The 17,642-nt window shown below is 60.2% G+C and overlaps 5 protein-coding genes across 5 annotated transcripts; 3 read left to right on the forward strand and 2 right to left on the reverse strand.

The window, feature by feature from the left end:
- Nucleotides 1-510: 510 nt before the first annotated feature.
- Nucleotides 511-4,128, reverse strand: PLICBS_008639 (uncharacterized protein; the record flags this gene model as incomplete). The annotated part of the gene is made up of 3 exons (XM_018324905.2): nucleotides 511-3,378; nucleotides 3,431-3,639; nucleotides 3,735-4,128. 3 exons carry the CDS (start codon nucleotides 4,126-4,128, stop codon nucleotides 511-513), a joined length of 3,471 nt encoding a protein of 1,156 aa, XP_018176299.2.
- Nucleotides 4,129-5,019: 891 nt separating this feature from the next.
- On the forward strand, nucleotides 5,020-6,021 carry PLICBS_008640 (uncharacterized protein; the record flags this gene model as incomplete). Its single annotated transcript, XM_065601429.1, has 1 exon — nucleotides 5,020-6,021. One exon carries the CDS (start codon nucleotides 5,020-5,022, stop codon nucleotides 6,019-6,021), a length of 1,002 nt encoding a protein of 333 aa, XP_065457501.1.
- Nucleotides 6,022-6,878: 857 nt separating this feature from the next.
- On the forward strand, nucleotides 6,879-8,178 carry PLICBS_008641 (uncharacterized protein; the record flags this gene model as incomplete). Its single annotated transcript, XM_065601430.1, has 2 exons — nucleotides 6,879-6,945; nucleotides 6,998-8,178. The coding sequence occupies 2 exons, from the start codon at nucleotides 6,879-6,881 to the stop codon at nucleotides 8,176-8,178; spliced, it is 1,248 nt and encodes a 415-aa protein (XP_065457502.1).
- A 3,044-nt stretch (nucleotides 8,179-11,222) lies between these two features.
- On the reverse strand, nucleotides 11,223-12,727 carry PLICBS_008642 (uncharacterized protein; the record flags this gene model as incomplete). Its single annotated transcript, XM_018324903.1, has 6 exons — nucleotides 11,223-11,737; nucleotides 11,788-11,855; nucleotides 11,913-12,001; nucleotides 12,055-12,351; nucleotides 12,401-12,508; nucleotides 12,560-12,727. 6 exons carry the CDS (start codon nucleotides 12,725-12,727, stop codon nucleotides 11,223-11,225), a joined length of 1,245 nt encoding a protein of 414 aa, XP_018176297.1.
- A 3,762-nt stretch (nucleotides 12,728-16,489) lies between these two features.
- Nucleotides 16,490-17,428, forward strand: PLICBS_008643 (uncharacterized protein; the record flags this gene model as incomplete). The annotated part of the gene is made up of 2 exons (XM_018324902.1): nucleotides 16,490-16,611; nucleotides 16,681-17,428. The coding sequence occupies 2 exons, from the start codon at nucleotides 16,490-16,492 to the stop codon at nucleotides 17,426-17,428; spliced, it is 870 nt and encodes a 289-aa protein (XP_018176296.1).
- Between the last annotated feature and the right edge of the window lie 214 nt (nucleotides 17,429-17,642).

The raw sequence follows: 17,642 nt of genomic DNA on the forward strand, positions 1-17,642 counted from the left end.
TGCCAGCGATGGATGATGATGCCTAGTTAATATACCCCCCATCTTGACATTTCTTACTGTGGCCCCCCAGGATGTTTCAATAGAGACAAAAGCGAGTCGTACGTAGCTTGAAATGACTTGATTGATCAACAAAGATGTACAGCAAAAAACGCCAGGCCAGCAGGGGGGCCGCCCCAAGGCCCCCTCCATCCCATTCCTCGACATGAAGCAGTAGTCAATAGATAGTTTCATACACTGAGCCAGGGCAATCAAGCAAAACAGATGACAAATGGGTTCGTTCATAAGAGCCAAACCCGCGAACCGCAGACCGCAGACCGCAAGAGTAGGAATCAAAGTGCACGCAGAAGAAGAAGAAGGGCAACAAAGAGTACACCAGTAGCGCACCGCTCCTCCGACCTTTTTCAACCCCAGCGTAGTCGGGGTTTACCGCACGCACGTCCACAGTCAATCAATCCATCATTCGGTCAAGAGAACAGACAGTGTCAATTGAAGAAAACAAAACCAAACGAATCAGTCCCCAAGAATGTCATCGTCATCCACGTCGTTAGCGGGCCGTGCCGTCAAGTCCTCGTCCTCGTCATCCTCGATGGGGTCGTCGTCGACGAGGAGCTCTCGCCGCCGGAGGTCCTCGCGCGTGCCCTCCTCGGGCTCCGCGTCTTCAAAGATGTTGTCAAAGTCGTCGTCGTCGTCGTCGTCGACAATGTCCTCGCTGACGGGGCGCTGCGGCGCGGGCTGCGTCGACGCGAGCTTGGCGGCGGGCTTCTTGGTGCGGCGGGCCATCTTCTCCTCGTCGAGGTAGGCCACCACCTCCTTGAAGTTGTTGCCCAGCTTGAACTGGTTGCGCAGGATGCGGCGGCGCAGCTTGCTGGCCTGGGAGCCGCGGTCGTCGATGAGCTTGGCCGTGAGGGCGAGGACGTACTTGGCCGAGAGCTCGCAGAGGGCCTTTTCGGCCCGCAGCTCGGCGGCGTGGCGCTCCTCCTTGGTGAGGCCCTCGTCCTCGTCCTCGTCTTCCTCCTCCTCGTCCGTCATCGGGTCCTCGTCCTCGGCTGGCTCGTTGAGCGTCTTGTCCTTCTTGGCCTTCTTGGCGTATTGCTTCTCGGCGCCGTCGAAGATGGAGATGAGCTCCGGGACCAGGCCGGGCTCGATCTCGGCGACCAGGAAGCCGAGCTTTCGCCCGACTTCCGGACGGGCCGCCGAACCCTTGACGAGGCGTCGGATGACGGCAAAGGTGAGGTGGAGGTCGCACAGGCTCCCGGTGGCGAAGAGACGCAGCTGATCGATGGCGGCGCGGGACGAGAACGTCTCAATCAGGTGCCTGCGGTATGACTGGTACAGCATGGACAAGGTATCAAGATCGGCATCGGAGATGGTCGTGCCAGCCGTCAGGATCTCGGAAAGGCTCCGCGTCTTCCACATGAAGTAGAATTGGCATGCTCTGATCGCATAGGTGACGACTTCGTCCTCGAGATCATCAATCTCATCTTCTTGAGGTTCGTACTTTCCGCGGTGCACGATGTTGGACAAAAGTTCGATGGCTGGGGCGCTTGAATCCGTAGATCTTGACCCGGCCTCAAGCGCATCGACGCAATCGGATATGCTGGCCAGCTTGCTAATCTTGAGCAGGACCGTAGCCAGTTCGCGGAGTGGCGCCGCCCCCAGGTTGCCGCGCACCGACAGCTCGCAGGTCTTGTCAAAGTTGCGCAGGGCGTTGATGACGTTCTCCCACAGCAGGGACAGTTTGCTGTCAGTCACCTCTTCCAGCTCCTCGTACTGTCGCGCGTGCAGCAGAGCAGACGCCGCCTCGGACAGGACCCGCTTGTCGTCGTGCCTATTAAACTGCGTGCTAATCTCATCGAGGAGCTTCTCGTACTTGGACGCGTCTTGCCGCAGCTGCTGAAAGACGTCGAGGTTGAGGAAGTGCTCCAGCCGGAGGACGATGGCTGCCGTTTCGGGGTCGGCACCAAACTTGTTGAGGAGCTTGGGAATGGTTGTTGTCAGCTCAAGCGCGATCTCCTCCTGGGCCTCGGCTGCTTCAGAGCGGTAGCCCTTGCGCCTGTTCCTGTCGTGCTCGCCAGTCTGCACCAGGCTCAGCTTGATCGCCGAGCTGAGGACGTCGAGGAGAATCGATTCTTCGGTGGGCGTCGGTGCGACGGCCTTCTTAAAGGTCGCCTCTGCCGACGTGGCCTTGGACTTGGACCTGGACTTGGACTTGGTGCTTGTCGAGTGATCATAAAGCAGGTAGCCTGCCAAGATCTCCCAAGATTTTACCTCGGGAAGCTTTTCGTACAGCACCTGAGCAGCGAGGGATATCCGGGTGTCGGGCACTGTCGACTCGAGAAGATCAGCTGCATCAAGCTCCGCCTGAGCGCCGTTTTGCTGTGCTTCCTCAATCTGCGCATCGTAGATCGCCAGGGTCTCCGCAAGGCACTTGATGTTGACCCATTCCTTGCGCGGGGACTCGTAGTCGTCCTCGTCGGCATCGTTGAGCTCGTTCAGAGCTTCTTCCCCACCAATCTCGTCCAGTTTGCCCTCGTGAACGTCGTCGATGCAGGCCACAAAGAAGCCAACGACAGCCTTGCGGATCCGCAGCTCAGTATCGAAGATGAGCTTGCCGATGGCGTCTATCTCCTTCGGCTCCAGGAGGGCGGCCGCGCGAAGGGTGTCAATGACTGAAATTGCCGACACTCTGACCGAGACTTCCGAGTCCAGTGTGGCTATCTCAATCAGTCTCGGACGGAACCTGTCGATGAAATGCCCCAGTTTCTGGGCGTCCCGCCTGAAGACCCGGAGAAGCTGTCTCAGAACCTCCTGGCGGGTAGCCCCGTTGGTGTCTGACAGCATCCACCCCAGATAGCGGAGGTAACCCGGCTCCATGAAGACGGTGGGCAGGTCCCAGATCCACGAGCCCAGAGCCTCGACACACTCGGCGCGGATCTTGGGGTCTACGTCTCGGTACCGGTGGACGAAGACTGTGTCGAAGAAGGACTGGATCGCGTCACTGCAAGACTTGCGATAGCCGTTGGCCTGGTCCAAGTTGCGCTGAATCTCGGCAGCCTTGGTCTTATTCTTGCCCTTCTTCGCAGCCTGGACCGCCTGCTCGTTGCTTGCTATTCTGCGGTCGAGCATGCCTCCGACCTCGACGAGGCCGGACTGCACGGCGAGGGAGATGGTAGTGGCCGTGTGGCGGAAAGGGCGCAGCGAGGACGAGGACATGCTGGCAAGCCATGCATGGAGGTTGTCCATCAGTTCGGCATCTTTGTAGAGAACCTCGGTCTCGTGAAGCAGTACGACAAGCGACTGAAAGAAGCCGACGAGCAGGTCTCGAAAAGACCTCGTGCTCTTGGCCCTCGAGATCAACGGATATTCTGTGATTTGTTGCTGAGACACGTCAGTATGGGCACGCCCCCTATCGGTGGTGGGATCGGAATACCTCCTGATAGACGCTCTGGAGGTCGACCAGTCTGTTGGGAATGTTTTCCGGGTCGCGGATGTCATCTGGTGTCACCTCGAGGTCGCAGCCCGAGCATTGCAGGACGCAGTTGATGAGGTCGCTCATGGCAACCGCGTCGTCGGCTCTGTATTTCTCCAGCCACTGCTGCGCGACGGTGCTCGACGAGTCGCCGGAACCGAAAATCTCGGCTGGATCATTGAGTCAGCATTGATTCAATTGCCTGGCGCAGCGGGGAGGGACTGCGCAGAGGGGAGGGTCGCGGGCAGGCGGGGGGCAGACTCACCAAAGATGCCGGTCCCCTTCTCCCCGGCCTCGATGCGGACGGCCTTCTTGGGCCTGCTGGGGATGCGGGCGAGGTGGCCGGCCTCCGCAGGGGTCGCGCCATTGATCTTTGGCTTCTTGGACGATGGCTTTTTGGGACGGCTGGCCCTGTTGCGCGAGCGCGGCGCGGGGTGCTCGTCGTCGCTGGCGGCGGCGGCGTCGTCGCTCATCTCCTCGTCATCGTCGATATCCTCGTCGTCGTCGACATCGTCTCCGTCCTGGTCGCCGCGCTTGCGCTTCGACGCGGCGGATGCGGTGGGCTCGGGCGCGAACTTGGCGGGCGCCCGCACGACGCGTCCCGACCTGCGACGCGCCGTCGAGTCCGGCTCGGGCGATGCGCTGGCGCTGTTGTCCATGGCGTGCGTGAGTCGTGTGCGTGTATCGCGGGTGCAGACGGCGTGGTTCACGCGGGCGGCATCTGCGAGGGCGCTCAGGTCCTGCGGCGCGTTGTCGTCGGGGTGGCGGTCGGTTGAGTCGCGATTAATATTGATTTGGATGGGATGTTTCTGGAGCGGAGACCGCCTGCACCAGCCCAGGCGCGCGCGTTCCAGACGGGACTGTTGGCTTGCGGTTTTAGTGGAGGCGGGCGGCTGCTCCAGGGCCGTCGCTGTCTGTCGGGGGCCGTGGACGCGCTTGGGGGCGCTGTAATGGCGGCCGCCCAGGGGATGGGGGCGGGCGAGTCGCACGGGTCCCGGGTGCGTCAATATGTGGCTTCGGCCGGGGGCTCAACTCGCCCACCCGCCTGAGCCAGCAGCCCCAGCAGGCGCCGCAGATACAGTTGAGCCACCGTGGGCGACGGCTGGCTGCGTTGCGTCGGCGAAAGTTCGGCACGCGCGGCCAATCGCCGCCGCCCGTTGACCCAGTCGAGTGTGGCGCCAGACCAGACGCCTCCACCCCTGGCAGGTACGTAACTGGGCCATGGGCTTGCTGGGCCTGTCGGCCTGCCTGCCCACCTCCAAACCGCCCGCCACGAATGGACCCCTCGGCGAAACCAAACGGCCACGGCTAAGATAACAGGCGGCCGACATGGATAGATGCATGTTACACAACAGACGGTTGGGTCCCACCACCAGCCGCTCCCTCCCCCAGACGAAACGCGGCCGCAGGTGACGGGACGGTTGGACTGCGCGGGGTGCGAGGCAGGTCGTGTTCAAGCATGCTCTGACGACGAGACCCTTTGCAAAGGATTCCATCGCGGCCCTTGACTGCTTATCACGTCCAGCGACACCGCCCCGACATCGCACGCCATGGTCCAGGTATGGAGTCACCCGTTCCCGAAGACGTCGGCGTCCCCCGGGGACGGCAAGATTGTCGCGAAACTGCTGCCCGGCGGAGGCAACGGGCTGGAGGCCATCGCCTACCAGTATCCGCTGAAGCTCATCTCCCCGACGTCTCCCTCCGGCGGCCAGAAGAGCGTCGTCGTCTTTCTCTTGTCATACGGAGGCGGCCTTGTCGGCGGCGACTCCGTCAACCTGGGCATTGAGATTCGCGCCGGAGCAAGCCTCAGTCTCGTCACCCAGGGCCACACCAAGATCTTCAAGTCCCCCTCGCCAGAGGTGGTCACGAGCCAGACCATGACGGTCAAGATGGAGCAAGATTCGGCGCTCTGTCTACTCCCCGACCCCGTCCAACCTTTCGAGGACAGCGTGTACACGCAGACGCAAATCTTCAAGCTAGCCAGTCGATGCTCATTGTGTCTTTTGGACTGGGTTACGGCAGGCCGCACCGCTCGTGGCGAGAACTGGAGTTTTGTCAACTGGAGGGGTCGCAACGAGGTCTGGCTGACCGGCGCCGATCGATCTCGAGATCGGCTGCTCGTCCGGGACTCCGTCATCCTCTCGCGGGAAGGCAGCACCACGGTTGGCCTCCCCTTGAGAGACACGATGCACAAGATGTCCGTGTTCGGAACGCTCATCCTGCGGGGTACCATGCTCGAGCCTGTGGGCAAATTCTTCCTATCCGAGTTCGACGCCCTACCACGCCTAGGCTCCCGCGACTTTCGAACCAAGGAGGCGCGGGAGGAGGAGACCAAAAACATGTCCAATTTTGAGCTGTGGCGATCTGAGCGGATCGAGCGGGAGAAGACCCAAGGCGTCTTGTGGTCTGCGGCGCACGTCCGTGGCTGTGTCATTGTCAAGTTCGGGGCGCCAGATGTCGAGGCTGGCAAGGAGTGGCTTGGGAGTATGCTGATGAAAGAAGGTACCGTGGATGCGCGGTTTGGCGAGGAAGCGCTCATGTGTCTGCGGTAGTAGAGCTGATTGTGACGGTGCATTCGCGAGCGATAATATACCCAAATGAATATCGAGGCCTACATGACTGTAACAGTGTCTCAAATCTGGCGACCTGAGGTCTACCACGATAACAAGCAGGTTGAGGAACAGGTCGGGTTGTAGCGTGATAATCAGGGCTGGAAGACCACGGAACTGAAGACTAATTGATAACCAAACAACGCGAGCCAATGAATTTTATGAAAAGGCATCACTCAAAGCGCCGAGCATTAGACGATTGATTTCTTCAAGCATCATCGCCTATGCCGGGTAGGATCTATTGATGATGGTCTCCGCCTGTCTCGGGCGGCAGGCGGTGGGCCACTAAAGCCGGCAGAATCTCGTCCCCCACCAAGCCGCCCCTCCACCGCCCAATTTTTTGGAGCTTCACATTCCTCTTTTAAAACGACTGCGTCACGACGAGATCCCATCGCGGCATCTACGCAATTCGATGATTTCCCACTCCTTATAGCCCGACAAGAGACATGGTTCGCGGACGAGCAACGGCGAGGGGCGGCCGGAGGGGTGCTGCCTCTGCCGGAGCCACCAGAGCCTCCACCACCGACACCACCGACACAGCTTCAGCCTCAGCCGGCGAGGCGACCCCGGCCGGCTCGGACGCCGCCGCCGCCGGCCCAAGCACAGTGCGTCGCGGGACGGCCCGGGCAACGCGAGGCCCCTCGACAGGCCGGTTCAAGCCAAAGGCGGTGCGAAGAGATGAGGCCGAGAGAGACTCTCTAGCGCGGCAGGAGGAGCAGAAGGCTTCCGAGAGGGCGGCAGCAGAGCGACGAGCACAAGGGCGCTCAAGATTCCGCAGCAAACGTAGTCGCGGAGATGCAATGGGAAGCAGAGGCGGACGTGGAATCTCCACGGCGAGTGGGCCATTCGGAGGCGGCATCGGAGGCTGTAAGTTGACAGCACTCGCTGCGGTCGGATAGCGCGCTGACATTGCAAACAGCATCAGGACGAGCTGGCGGCTGGTTTGGAGGTGGCGGCGCGGGTGGCGGACCTGGCGGCGGCTTCCACGGCGCCGGAGGCAGATCGGGCAAGTCTGAGGGCAAAGGCTTCGCCGAAGCGGACGGCTCACGAATGCGCGAAGCGAGAATCAACGCCGACAAACTACACGTCATGGCTCCGGAGGAGGAGCTCGACAGCGAAGACGAGGCCATGATGGCTACGCTCAGCGGCCGGGCGCCGAGCGCCATGCCCATGGGCATCTACAGGAGAGAACACAAGGAGACGGGCATCGTCGTCGCCACCACAGCAGAGCTCGAGGCGGCCGAAAACGCGACGGGAGAGGAAGAGAGCCTCTGGGTCGATGGCGACGGCTCCCTGCCGCTGGCGCAACAGCCGGAGGAGGACGGCATCTGGGACCCGAAGCTGGAGGGCAAGGTTGCCATTAAGAAGGAGCCTGACACCGAAGACGCCATGGACATCGACCCTGCCTTGACGTCACCAAAGCAGGAGAAGAAGCCGGTGCAGATCGCGAAACCCAAGAAGGAGATACCACAAGATCCGGAGGACAAGATCATCCAAGCAGACATGAACCTGCTCGCCAGCGAGCTGGGGGCCGTTACCGTCACCGGCGAGGACGGGGAGACCAAGTCAGAAGGCCCATCGAACAAGGACGGCCGGATGTACCTGTTCCAATTCCCGCCGTTAATACCGCCCCTCAAGCAGGTCGCGGCGCCGCGGCCAAAGGTCAAACAAGAGGACAATTTTAGCCTGGCGGATGCGCCGGCCGCGCCCGTGGACCTGACGCAGGATGACAGCCGGCACGCCACTGCCGACGCGGACGAGGAGGATGACGACGACGAAGACGAGGACGAGACGGGCGGGTTCCGATCACAGCTGCTGTCACAGGGCGGCATGATTGGCAAGCTCAACGTGCGCAAGTCGGGCAAGGTCGAGCTCGACTGGGGCGGGACGACGCTGGAGCTGAGCCCGGCGGCTGGCATGAACTTCCTCACGACGGCGGTCATCATGGAGGAGAACGACGAGAAGCCGCAGCACGGGGTGATTGGCGGCGACAGCATCGGCATGGGCAAGATCATGGGGCGCTTCGTCCTGTCGCCGGTGTGGAACGACGAGGAGGAGTGGAACGTTGCAGCCGAAGAGCTCGCCGTGCCCGAGTCATGATGGCGGCAACAATAATAGCAATAGCAATACCGATACCTACCTGCGTTATGCATACGGAGTAGTTACAGTGCTGTAACGCAAGCAAAGGCACCAACACGTCGCCGTCTCAGCTGGAAGCCGCTACTTGTGGGAGTGATCCCGGCGCCGTGTGTCCTCCGTGCTGCTGTTGGGCACGCCGTCCGGTCTCCGAAACGGCCCCATGCAAGCTTCATCCCGGCTGTCGGGACCGCCCCAAGGTGCCTCCCCGTAACCACTTGGTACCTGCGTCTGGCGTCGAGCGGCTCTTCTTCAGGACGGTGGGCAGTGGGCACCACCGGATCCCACAGCAGCCGGAGCCAACCAAGCGTAGGTAACAGAAGACCCCCAGATATTTGGTCCTTTTTGGCGACCGACCCGCCCACGTTTTTCATCTTTCATTTCACGTATACGTATTATCACCGTAAACGGCGCACCCAGCTATCGAGCACACTATTGCGCGCGGCACACGGCACACGGTGCTAACGTTAGGTTAGTTGCACACGAAATCCAGCAACGCGGCACACGCCAGCGCGCCACACCGTCCGGACGGAGATCACCTTCAAAAAAGGACGCGCCGGACGTTGTTGCTGTAAAAAAACGATGTGTGATGCGATGTGGGGAGCCAGCCGGCCGGCCGGGCTTTGCGTGGAAAGAAAGGAAAAGTCTGGGACCGAAGACGCTTGGAGCAGGTGCTCGCGCTCCGGTGGAAGAGGCGAGGCCCTTTTTGGGTGGGTGACTCTTTTTCCCGCTCTTCTAGAAGCAGACTCTCCCGATACTACTAGGTAGTAGTACTGTGCCTGTAGTGGTGGTGGTGATCGTGTTTTGGTATATTTATGCGGGCACGTAGCACTGTACCATAGAGTTCAGCAAGATGGGTGGTGAACCGAGATCTAATGCACGTAATGATGTGCCTGGCTACCTAACCCTTGCTTTGCCAGGTATGGTCGTGTACAAGTAGTGTAGTGTAGTGCACTGCAGGCAATTGTATGGTCCCCGCCGCCGTTTCAGCTCCGCGTAGGTCCCAAGTTATTCGGCATAACAAGCCAGCCAGACAGCTGAACAAACCCCACGGATTGCCTCCGAGTTGGTACCGTTGCCCAACTTGGCAGTACGTACCTTGCCGGCCGCTACCCATCGTGGATGAGAGCTGCGCCTCGAAGCCATCTTGAAGGGAAACACCGCCTCCCTTACCAGTTGAGATGGGCGACAAATCAGCGAGTTTTCAATAGGGACGGCGGTTGATAGAGACAGGCAGGGAGGAAGGCAGGCAGGCAGGCAGCTCAGCAGGCCAGCCAATCATCCAGCGTGCGTCTGTCAGGCCCTAATAAATGATGGAAACTCGCAATGCGCACGTATGTATGTAATATGCGCCGCACGGCTGCATGTCGTGGATTTAGCAAAGCAATGCATGCGTCCCCCATCCGAGTAATAAACAACAGGTTCCATAGGTATTGCCAGGCTCCACGCGGGACCACTATCACAGTGAGGCACGGATGGAGGTACGTAGCAGGCCCCTGCGGAGTATGTATAATAATGTCTAACCTTTCCAAAGTGGTACAGTAGCGGTAGTATATGTGACTGTACGCGTGCATGCGTGCCAATCCGGAACAAGCCTCTCTCTTTCTCTCCCCCCCGACTCTCCGACCTCAAAGTACACACATACACACCGCGTGGAACCCAGACATGCGCCGCAATCCACCCGCGTAGGTTGTATTTCTGTACCCGTACCGAGCCCAAATGGGACACCCCAAACAGCGCAGCAGGAAGAAGAAGGAGGAGAAGGGGAAGCAAGCCAACCCGAACCCTGCGCCCACTTTCGTCGACACTCTTTTTGGCCTGCCTGCCTGCCTGCTTTGACCGTCCCTACTGTACTGTCCCAGGCGGCGCGCGCGTCACAGCATTCTCCCCCCTCCCCTAGGGCTGAGTTGAGACGGGGCCGCGACGAAACCAGAACGCCATCTTGTGGAATCACACCGGCAGGCAAAACCGCACCGCCGCTTATCTCATCTCCCGCTCTCTCCCTCTCCCTAGATATTCCCTCTTCTCACTTCACCATAGAGCCTATTGGCCTCCGCGAACCCAAGACGGCTGCCGGAAGAAAAGGGCGGGCGGGAGGGCGGGCGTGGTGGCTCCCCCCGGCCGGGTGCGCCACCCGTCGCATCTCACTATTATCACTTCACTAACTTATCCCCGGAAGGGGGAGGGGGGGGGCTTGGGGGAACGCGGACAACCTTGCTGCCACCCACCCACCACCCAGTTGGGCGCTCTTCTTCACACTCACACACCCGCATGGATTCCATGCACGGCGCGTGGGTGCCCTGCAGCTTGCATGCATGAAATGCACCCGTCCCTTTCCAGAAGAGGACCCATCCCTCGGCCGCTCGGGAACTTTCCCCCCCACATGTGCAAGCAAGGTAAGGTACCTGCTGAACCTACAGCACTGTGAATATATTGCGTAGCACCAATTGATCAGTGGCAGGCAGTGAGTGCGTGGACGACAGGGGACGACGTCCTTTGCCTCGCCATGCATCGCCTCGCCTCGCCTCAAAGCAACCCGCCCCCCGAGGTCCCCGTTCCCACGCCACATGCAACACTAACCCATACGTTCGGCTCTACGGATGAAAGGGCAAGGAAGAGAGCAAGAGCCCTGGCAAAATGGCCCGTCGTCTTGTCGCAAGATGCGCCGTGTTGTTCAAGAGTGTCTATTCTCTGACTGTCCGTCCCCGGCATGGAATTACGACCATGACATCCTCAGCCATGCCGCTGCCATGTGCTGGCGACGGCGCCCCCTGCTCACCGTGCCGCCATCTATCCCTGAGGGGTCCATGTGCCCACCCTGGTATCATGACTTTTTAAACAAAGAGCCCTCAAACATTACCCAGACGCCCACCCAAGAAGCCGTGAGACCACCCAACGCCAACCAAGTATACCCGCCGCCTGACCGAGCCCTGGTCAAAGAGTCCCCGACCCCGTAGAACCGTAGCAAGCAAACCCCTGTGACTCCCGTTTTGCCGACTCTGCTATCGTCACCTTGCCCTGCTAGAGATGCTGAGGCCCTGGCTTTGCTCTTCGAGGTCGTGGAAGTCCTCCAAGGAGCGGTTTGTCGGATGGAGGTCTTGTGTGCTCCACGTCGGCGAGTTCTTGCTGCCCTCGATCACGTAAACTTCGCTCTTGCCGTCGTTGTGTCTTGCGTCGTCGGTACCTTTGCTTCCCGAGACGGCCTGCTTGTGGAATTCGTCAAACGTCAAGCCGACGCCTTTGGGTTGGTAGCTTTCCTGTCTCGGCTCCGCGCCGTATCCGACTTGATGAAGTGAGACATCGTTGGGCCCGAAGCCAGGCATGGATCCCCGCGTCGTCGTGTTTCGGCTGTTCTGCCCGTACCGCCCTCCGCCGGATATGCCCGTGCTCGGAGTCTTGTCAGTCGACGTGAAGCCGCTGACCCTCATTGCTCGAAGGAGTGGTCGGATTGTTGCCAGGCTCGAGGCGATGATTGCAACACCAGGTTCAACCACCGTCCAAATCATGGCGTCCGTCGCCGTAACTATTGAAAGTCAGAATCATCACCCACTTCGTGGCCACCATGGCTCTTACAGAGCAAATCGTCTGCCTCCTGCAGCCCATTCAAGTATTTGAGTCGGATCAGCGTGGCAATGCTTGCACTGATTCGAGACATTAGTCGACAGCAAACTCGGGGCGTGTTGCACGGGCAGACTCACAATATACCGAGACCAAGAATCACAATCACCGTCGCCTTTGCCTGCTTCGTCATCTTGACGTTCCAAAGCATCGGAATTGGCAAAAGGGCCTGGCGAACCAAAGTTAGCTGGGAACGCGCCGTGCCAAACAGATCCGACTCACATAAAGCCAGTCCGAAAGCACCGTCATGACGCTCAGCGCGTACGCTGCGGATATGATCTCGTTGGCGCTGGCGCAGTGCCCATGGTCGATTCTAAAGTCCCACTGCTTCGCAACCGGATTGCATTGGAACACGTCCCACAGGAAGATGCCCAAGCTCCAGAGGGCGATGACCACCAAGCTGACCATGAGAATGTACTTGTATACCTTCCCGACAGCCAGGCGGAGAAGGAAAATGCCGATGCTTAGCTTGATGAACATCATGTCCAGGATGTACACGGCCGTCGCCAGAGCTTGCCACTATCTTGATGTAAGCAAGGGGTCGTTGCGAGGCGCCGACAGAACGTACCATGAGAGCTGCAACGCGGTCGTCTTCGTTGGTGACTGCCTCATTGTGCTTTCCCATACCCTTGTTCACTCCTTCCAGGACCATTGCACAGGTGAGCGTAAAGATGAGCTATAGAGCGTATAAGCAGCGGCACGGATTCGGAAACCCAGGGGCACCAACTTGAGCGACAAACATGAGCCAGTCATCAATCTGAAAGCTCTTCATCAAGATGGCCCTCGTGTACGTCCGTAGCCCGACGGCGACCCAGCTGAGAACGAGCAATGAAACGCAGGTTCCCACCATGGACGCGCCGAGGTTCTCGGTGAGGTCGACATTCTGTTCCGCCATGTCGGATCAACGATACCGGCTTGCCAAACTGCCAAGCACCATATCCTGTCGTTTTCGTGCCAATTCGAACCCGTGGTTGGAAAAGCGAGCCTCGTGACGGCCGAGGCGGAGGACGGCGGGGGAGGCGACGAAATACAGATTGGGGATATAACGAGCAGAACCCAGCAAGTACCAGCCAGAGAGGTAAAGGTGGGAAGACGGTGGTAAAGTACGATTTAACCACCCGCAGCAGTGCCAGGCCAGGGGGTACTTGTGTAAGATGTGGCGTGTTCGGGTCTCGCCAAGTCGAGAGCGCTGGGGACACACCAACGATGGAGTTGGATGTGAGTACCTACGTAGCGCACATGCAAGGTACGGGTACGGAGCAGCAGCTAGATCGACACCGGCGCATGGATGGCCGATGATGTTTGCCTCTAGCCCATCCGCGGTGGTAACGTCCACACGCGGGACATGACAAGGGGGCAGTGCGGTGGGAGAGGCTCGTCCCAGGTTGGTTGCTGTATAGCGCCAGACGTCTTGCTTGGACCCGTCGCGTGCTTTCCCGGCCCTCCCACACCAGAGGGACCAGGCCCTCCAACCCCTGTGCACAACCTCACGGCCGGGTCGAGTATCTGCGCAGTGCGGAAGGTAGCGATGGATCTACTGGCCGCCAGGAGTCCCGTCCCCGGTGGCGCGCCAACGGACGCATTTGGTGGCGGTCCGTTGTGCGGAATCTTGGCCTCGCGCTCAGATGCAAAAAAGCAGGCTGCACGTCCATCATGCGATTGTCAAGCGACAGCCATCCTTCAAACCTTGCCACACGCAGGATCCCGTTGCTTGCGCGACAGATCCGCGGGCTTGACCTGCGACAGGCCAGTCCATCCGGCGACCGGGACAGGGTCCTTGGGCCAGTGCGATGCGGTACGACGACGAGGTGCAACCTTGTGCGCGCTGGAAACTCCAGTGCAACGTAGAGGTGGTTGGCCGTCGAGGTGCGCTGGAGCTGTCGATCCGAGTCATGCGACAACGGCGCCAGCGACTGAACCACGGCCGGAAGACACGGCAACACGTCTTGTGCGATCTGGACATGACCCTGTCGCTGCCGTCTGGTACAGCCTTGCGGCTGGGGACGGCAGGGCTGCCCTTTGTCAGAGACAAGTTACCAGGGCTGCTGACATGCGCACTAGCTCTGTAGCCCGACCCATGGTTCGGCGAATCTAGGCTTTTTCGGGAGCGTCGTCGCGGCGCCCCAGCCTTTGGCGGCGCCAACCGTCGACGTTGAGGCGCGCCTGCTCTTTGGTCGGCCGTGACGATGATGCCTTGGTGCGGCGGGGAGATGGATCCTCCAGGGATTTTCGACAGCGATACAGAAGAGACCTTGCATTGACCAGGCTCTCGGCGCCTGTCCTGGCACGTCGTACCAGCGCACGTCCTTTGCAGGGCGCCTCCACTCCGGAGCCTCGAAGATCCAAAACGTGCCGGCGGGGCACGAGTGGGCTCTCGAGAAAGCCGTTGCCAATAGAGCTGGAGCGATCCATGTTCGCAGGACATGCGATGCAAATACGGAGGAGCTGGTCGTCTTCTAGATGGAGACCATAGGGGTCGTCTGCCGCGTGGGACTACTGCTAGGCCGGAGCATAGAGGGGACAAGCTGAAAATCAAGCGGGCTGCGGGAGATGAAGTTCGGGGCCGCAACGGAACCAGAGGGGCGGCGTTGGCGAAGCCTTGGACGTCTGGTCTGGTCCGGTCTGGTCCCAGGCGAGACAAAGGTGGTTGTTGGCGTGGCGTCGTGTTGATGCTGGGGGGACGTCGGGGCGACGTTGGAGGGCCACAGCACGACGCAAGCAGATTTCAATCTCACGTGCCGAGGCAACACAGTTCTGGGGGAAGGAGCCATGCGTGACCTCCTGCAAGCTCTGCAAGTCGTCTTGGTGCTTGCTGGGTGTTCTGTGGTGCAAGGTATGGGTGTGTCCCGTGAGGGAAGGCGCGCCCAGGATGGCGCATGCTGGACTAATGCACGTCCCAACGAGAACCTCGTACAAACCACAGCGCAAGACCAAAGACTCTCTGCCCGCATAGTCCATGGACCTTTCGCAGCCAACGCGCGCTGTTGTCTGCATCACTTCTATCCGTTTCCCCTGAACGCTGCCGAGCCGCTCACATACTATTCCCCAACGCGGCAACAAGAGCACGCGCCTCGCGGAAGACCCACGACCACCGTGACATGAAAACTCGACTCGTGCGCATAGACGAAACCAGTGTCACCGTCGTACCTGGGCTTCAGTACCCCGAGTGCCACGTTTCTCTTGGTCCGCGGCTCGCATCCTTCCCGGCGGCGGCCGAAGCTGAGGCGCATCCTGGCCGAGAATCTGCGCATCATGGGCCCCTGACGGGCCCATCAAGTGGGGGCCCCTGGGCGGCGAGGCGTCGACTTGTCCTGCCAAGCCAGGCGACAGACGAATCTCTGGATGGAGAAGGCGGCAGGAGTGGATGCTGGCAGCGGATGGCACCTGTGTCGATGGGTCGGAGTGCAAGAAGCCCGACGGCTTGCGGGCCTGCAAATTCCAAATTCTGCCTCTTCGGCACCGTCAGTGCGCAAGTCTGAAGATCCGAGCCCGTGAGCAGATCCGACCGGCCACTCCGCCCGGCACTCGCTCGTGTCCTGAACCGGCAGACGTGCCTACTTCGTACATTTTACTGCTCCTCGCACCAGCAGTTCGCAGCTGGCCGATCGCCAGTTCGTCTGTCGGCGGGTCCCGCCCCTGGCCAGACGTCCAACCTGTGCGACCTCGGGAAGCGGTTCTGAAACCGCGACTTGCGGCCAGCAGCAGGGGAAAGCCGCACGCGAGCCGGTTAAATCGGGAGGGGGGAGTGGAAAACAATCGCCGTGCCTCTCCTGAAGCGAAAACGCGACGTCGGTTTTCATATGAAGGCCGTTTGTTGTTTGTCGCCAATGCTCGATAGTCCAGGCTTGGTGTGCAGCAGCGCCGCAAATTCCTTGCCGCTGTGGAGGGTCGGCTCAACCTTGCCAAACGCAGGAGGCGCTGCAGGGCTACTGCAACCACGGAATAAGACGCCACCATCCGGGTCGGCCACCAGGAACAGCCTAGCCGTCGAGCACCAGTCGGTCGCGGCCTGTCTTTACTTGTGGCTGGTGTTTGGCGACCTCCCGCGCGACGTCGACAAGGCCGACAAAGTCGTGCTTGACCGACTCGGATGCACGTGTAGGTCCGGATCAGACTCCGAGATTCTAGCCGCAACGCACCGACGACGACGTCAACCGCGCAGCGCCGTAGCATTGCGCCAAGCCACAAAGAGGAAGAATGAGAACAAGAGTCTGTGCGTTCCCGCCATGCCGGCAGACGCACGGGTCGGCGGAGCATGGCGGAAGGGGGCCCGAGCCCGGCAGACCCTCTTTTCCGGGAGGACAGGCCGCCCGTTACCGGAGACGGGATTTGGCTGTTGGCCAACTACAGACTTACATCTGGGAGAGGGAGCCTGGCTCGCTGCATCATTGGGCAAGACAAACTGTGCCATGAAGTCGGCTGCGAAGACGTGAGCACTGTGGGTTTGGCTAGGCCGTGTTGTCCAACCCTGCCGCTGCAGGAGGGGGCGGCAACGTCCCGCCCCCCTGGCTTGTCTGGCGCTGTGAAACCCGCTGACATTTGCCGTTCGGCCAGATGTGCCGCTCCCGACGTCAACCAGACTCTCTCCCGGCAACGCCCGCATCGTCGTCATATTCGACAACCGCAAAGCCCGATCGCGCGCAGCACAGACGACACCATGGCGCACTCTGAGCAGATCGACGGCCTCGACTACACGTGTCGGCAATATGGCGAGCATACGCTGCAGCGCGTCGGGATCTGGCAGCCAGCTCCGCGGCGCAATCACGGGTACTGGGCCATGTACGAAATCCCATGCCACCCTTTCCCTGTCCAGCTTGGACGGAGTGCACACGACTGACATGGCTCTAGATTCATTCACGGCGGCGCCTGGCGCGACCCTCGCAACACGCACATGGATTTCGTGCCATCCGTGAAGCGAATTCGTTCCAACGGAGACGAAGCAATTCGCGGCTATATCAGCATTGACTACCGTCTATCCCCGCATCCAAACTTTATTCAAGACCCCGCACAAACGCCCAAGTCAGACTTGCGCACCGCGGAGCATCCAGATCATGCGTTGGACATTCGTGCCGCCCTCAAGTTTCTCGATGCCGAGTGCCACATCTCGCGAGGTTATATCCTCATCGGGCATTCGGCCGGCGCAACTCTCGCTTTTCAGGCACTCATGGGCCAGTCGGCCCTTGCGGGACAGCACCCGCGGGAAACCATCCCGCCGCCAGCGGCAGTCATAGGCATCTCAGGCATCTACGACCTCGTCGCTCTGAACAGCAGGAAAGAAGGCTACGACGCCTTCATCAGCGCCGCCTTTAGCAAAGATCAAGAGGTTTGGCGCGCGGCGTCGCCGGCGACTTTCGGAGGTAGCTTCAAAGAGACATGGCTCGGTTCTCCACTAGCTATCCTCGCCCACTCGCCGGAGGATACCCTCATCGACATGCCAGAGACTGACTCCATGGCTGCAAAGTTGTCAAACGATGGCATCAACATCATCGCTGTCAGGGATCTGTCCGGAGAGCACGACGAGGTATGGCAGGACGGATCTCAGGTTGCAAGCCTCGTCGCACAAGCCCTTGGGCGCCTGCCGTCGGTGGGCCGATAGCTTTTGACTCTGAGCAGGGGGGAAGCGTTATGCGAATGAACATTACGACCATGTGTTGCCTACCAACTTTATACGCTTGGTGCGCTTTTCTATTCCCTTTGACACTGCCATGCTGTGATGTAACTGGATGGTGGATATGCGACTCTGTGGCACTGGAGCCACGCTGCTCTTCTGGAACAGCAGCTCACTGGTTTTTTATAGCTTTCTAAGCCCC

The sequence above is a fragment of the Purpureocillium lilacinum genome, assembly GCF_023168085.1.
Source record: "Purpureocillium lilacinum CBS 284.36 DNA, scaffold_6, whole genome shotgun sequence".
Taxonomy (NCBI): Eukaryota; Fungi; Ascomycota; class Sordariomycetes; order Hypocreales; family Ophiocordycipitaceae; genus Purpureocillium; species Purpureocillium lilacinum.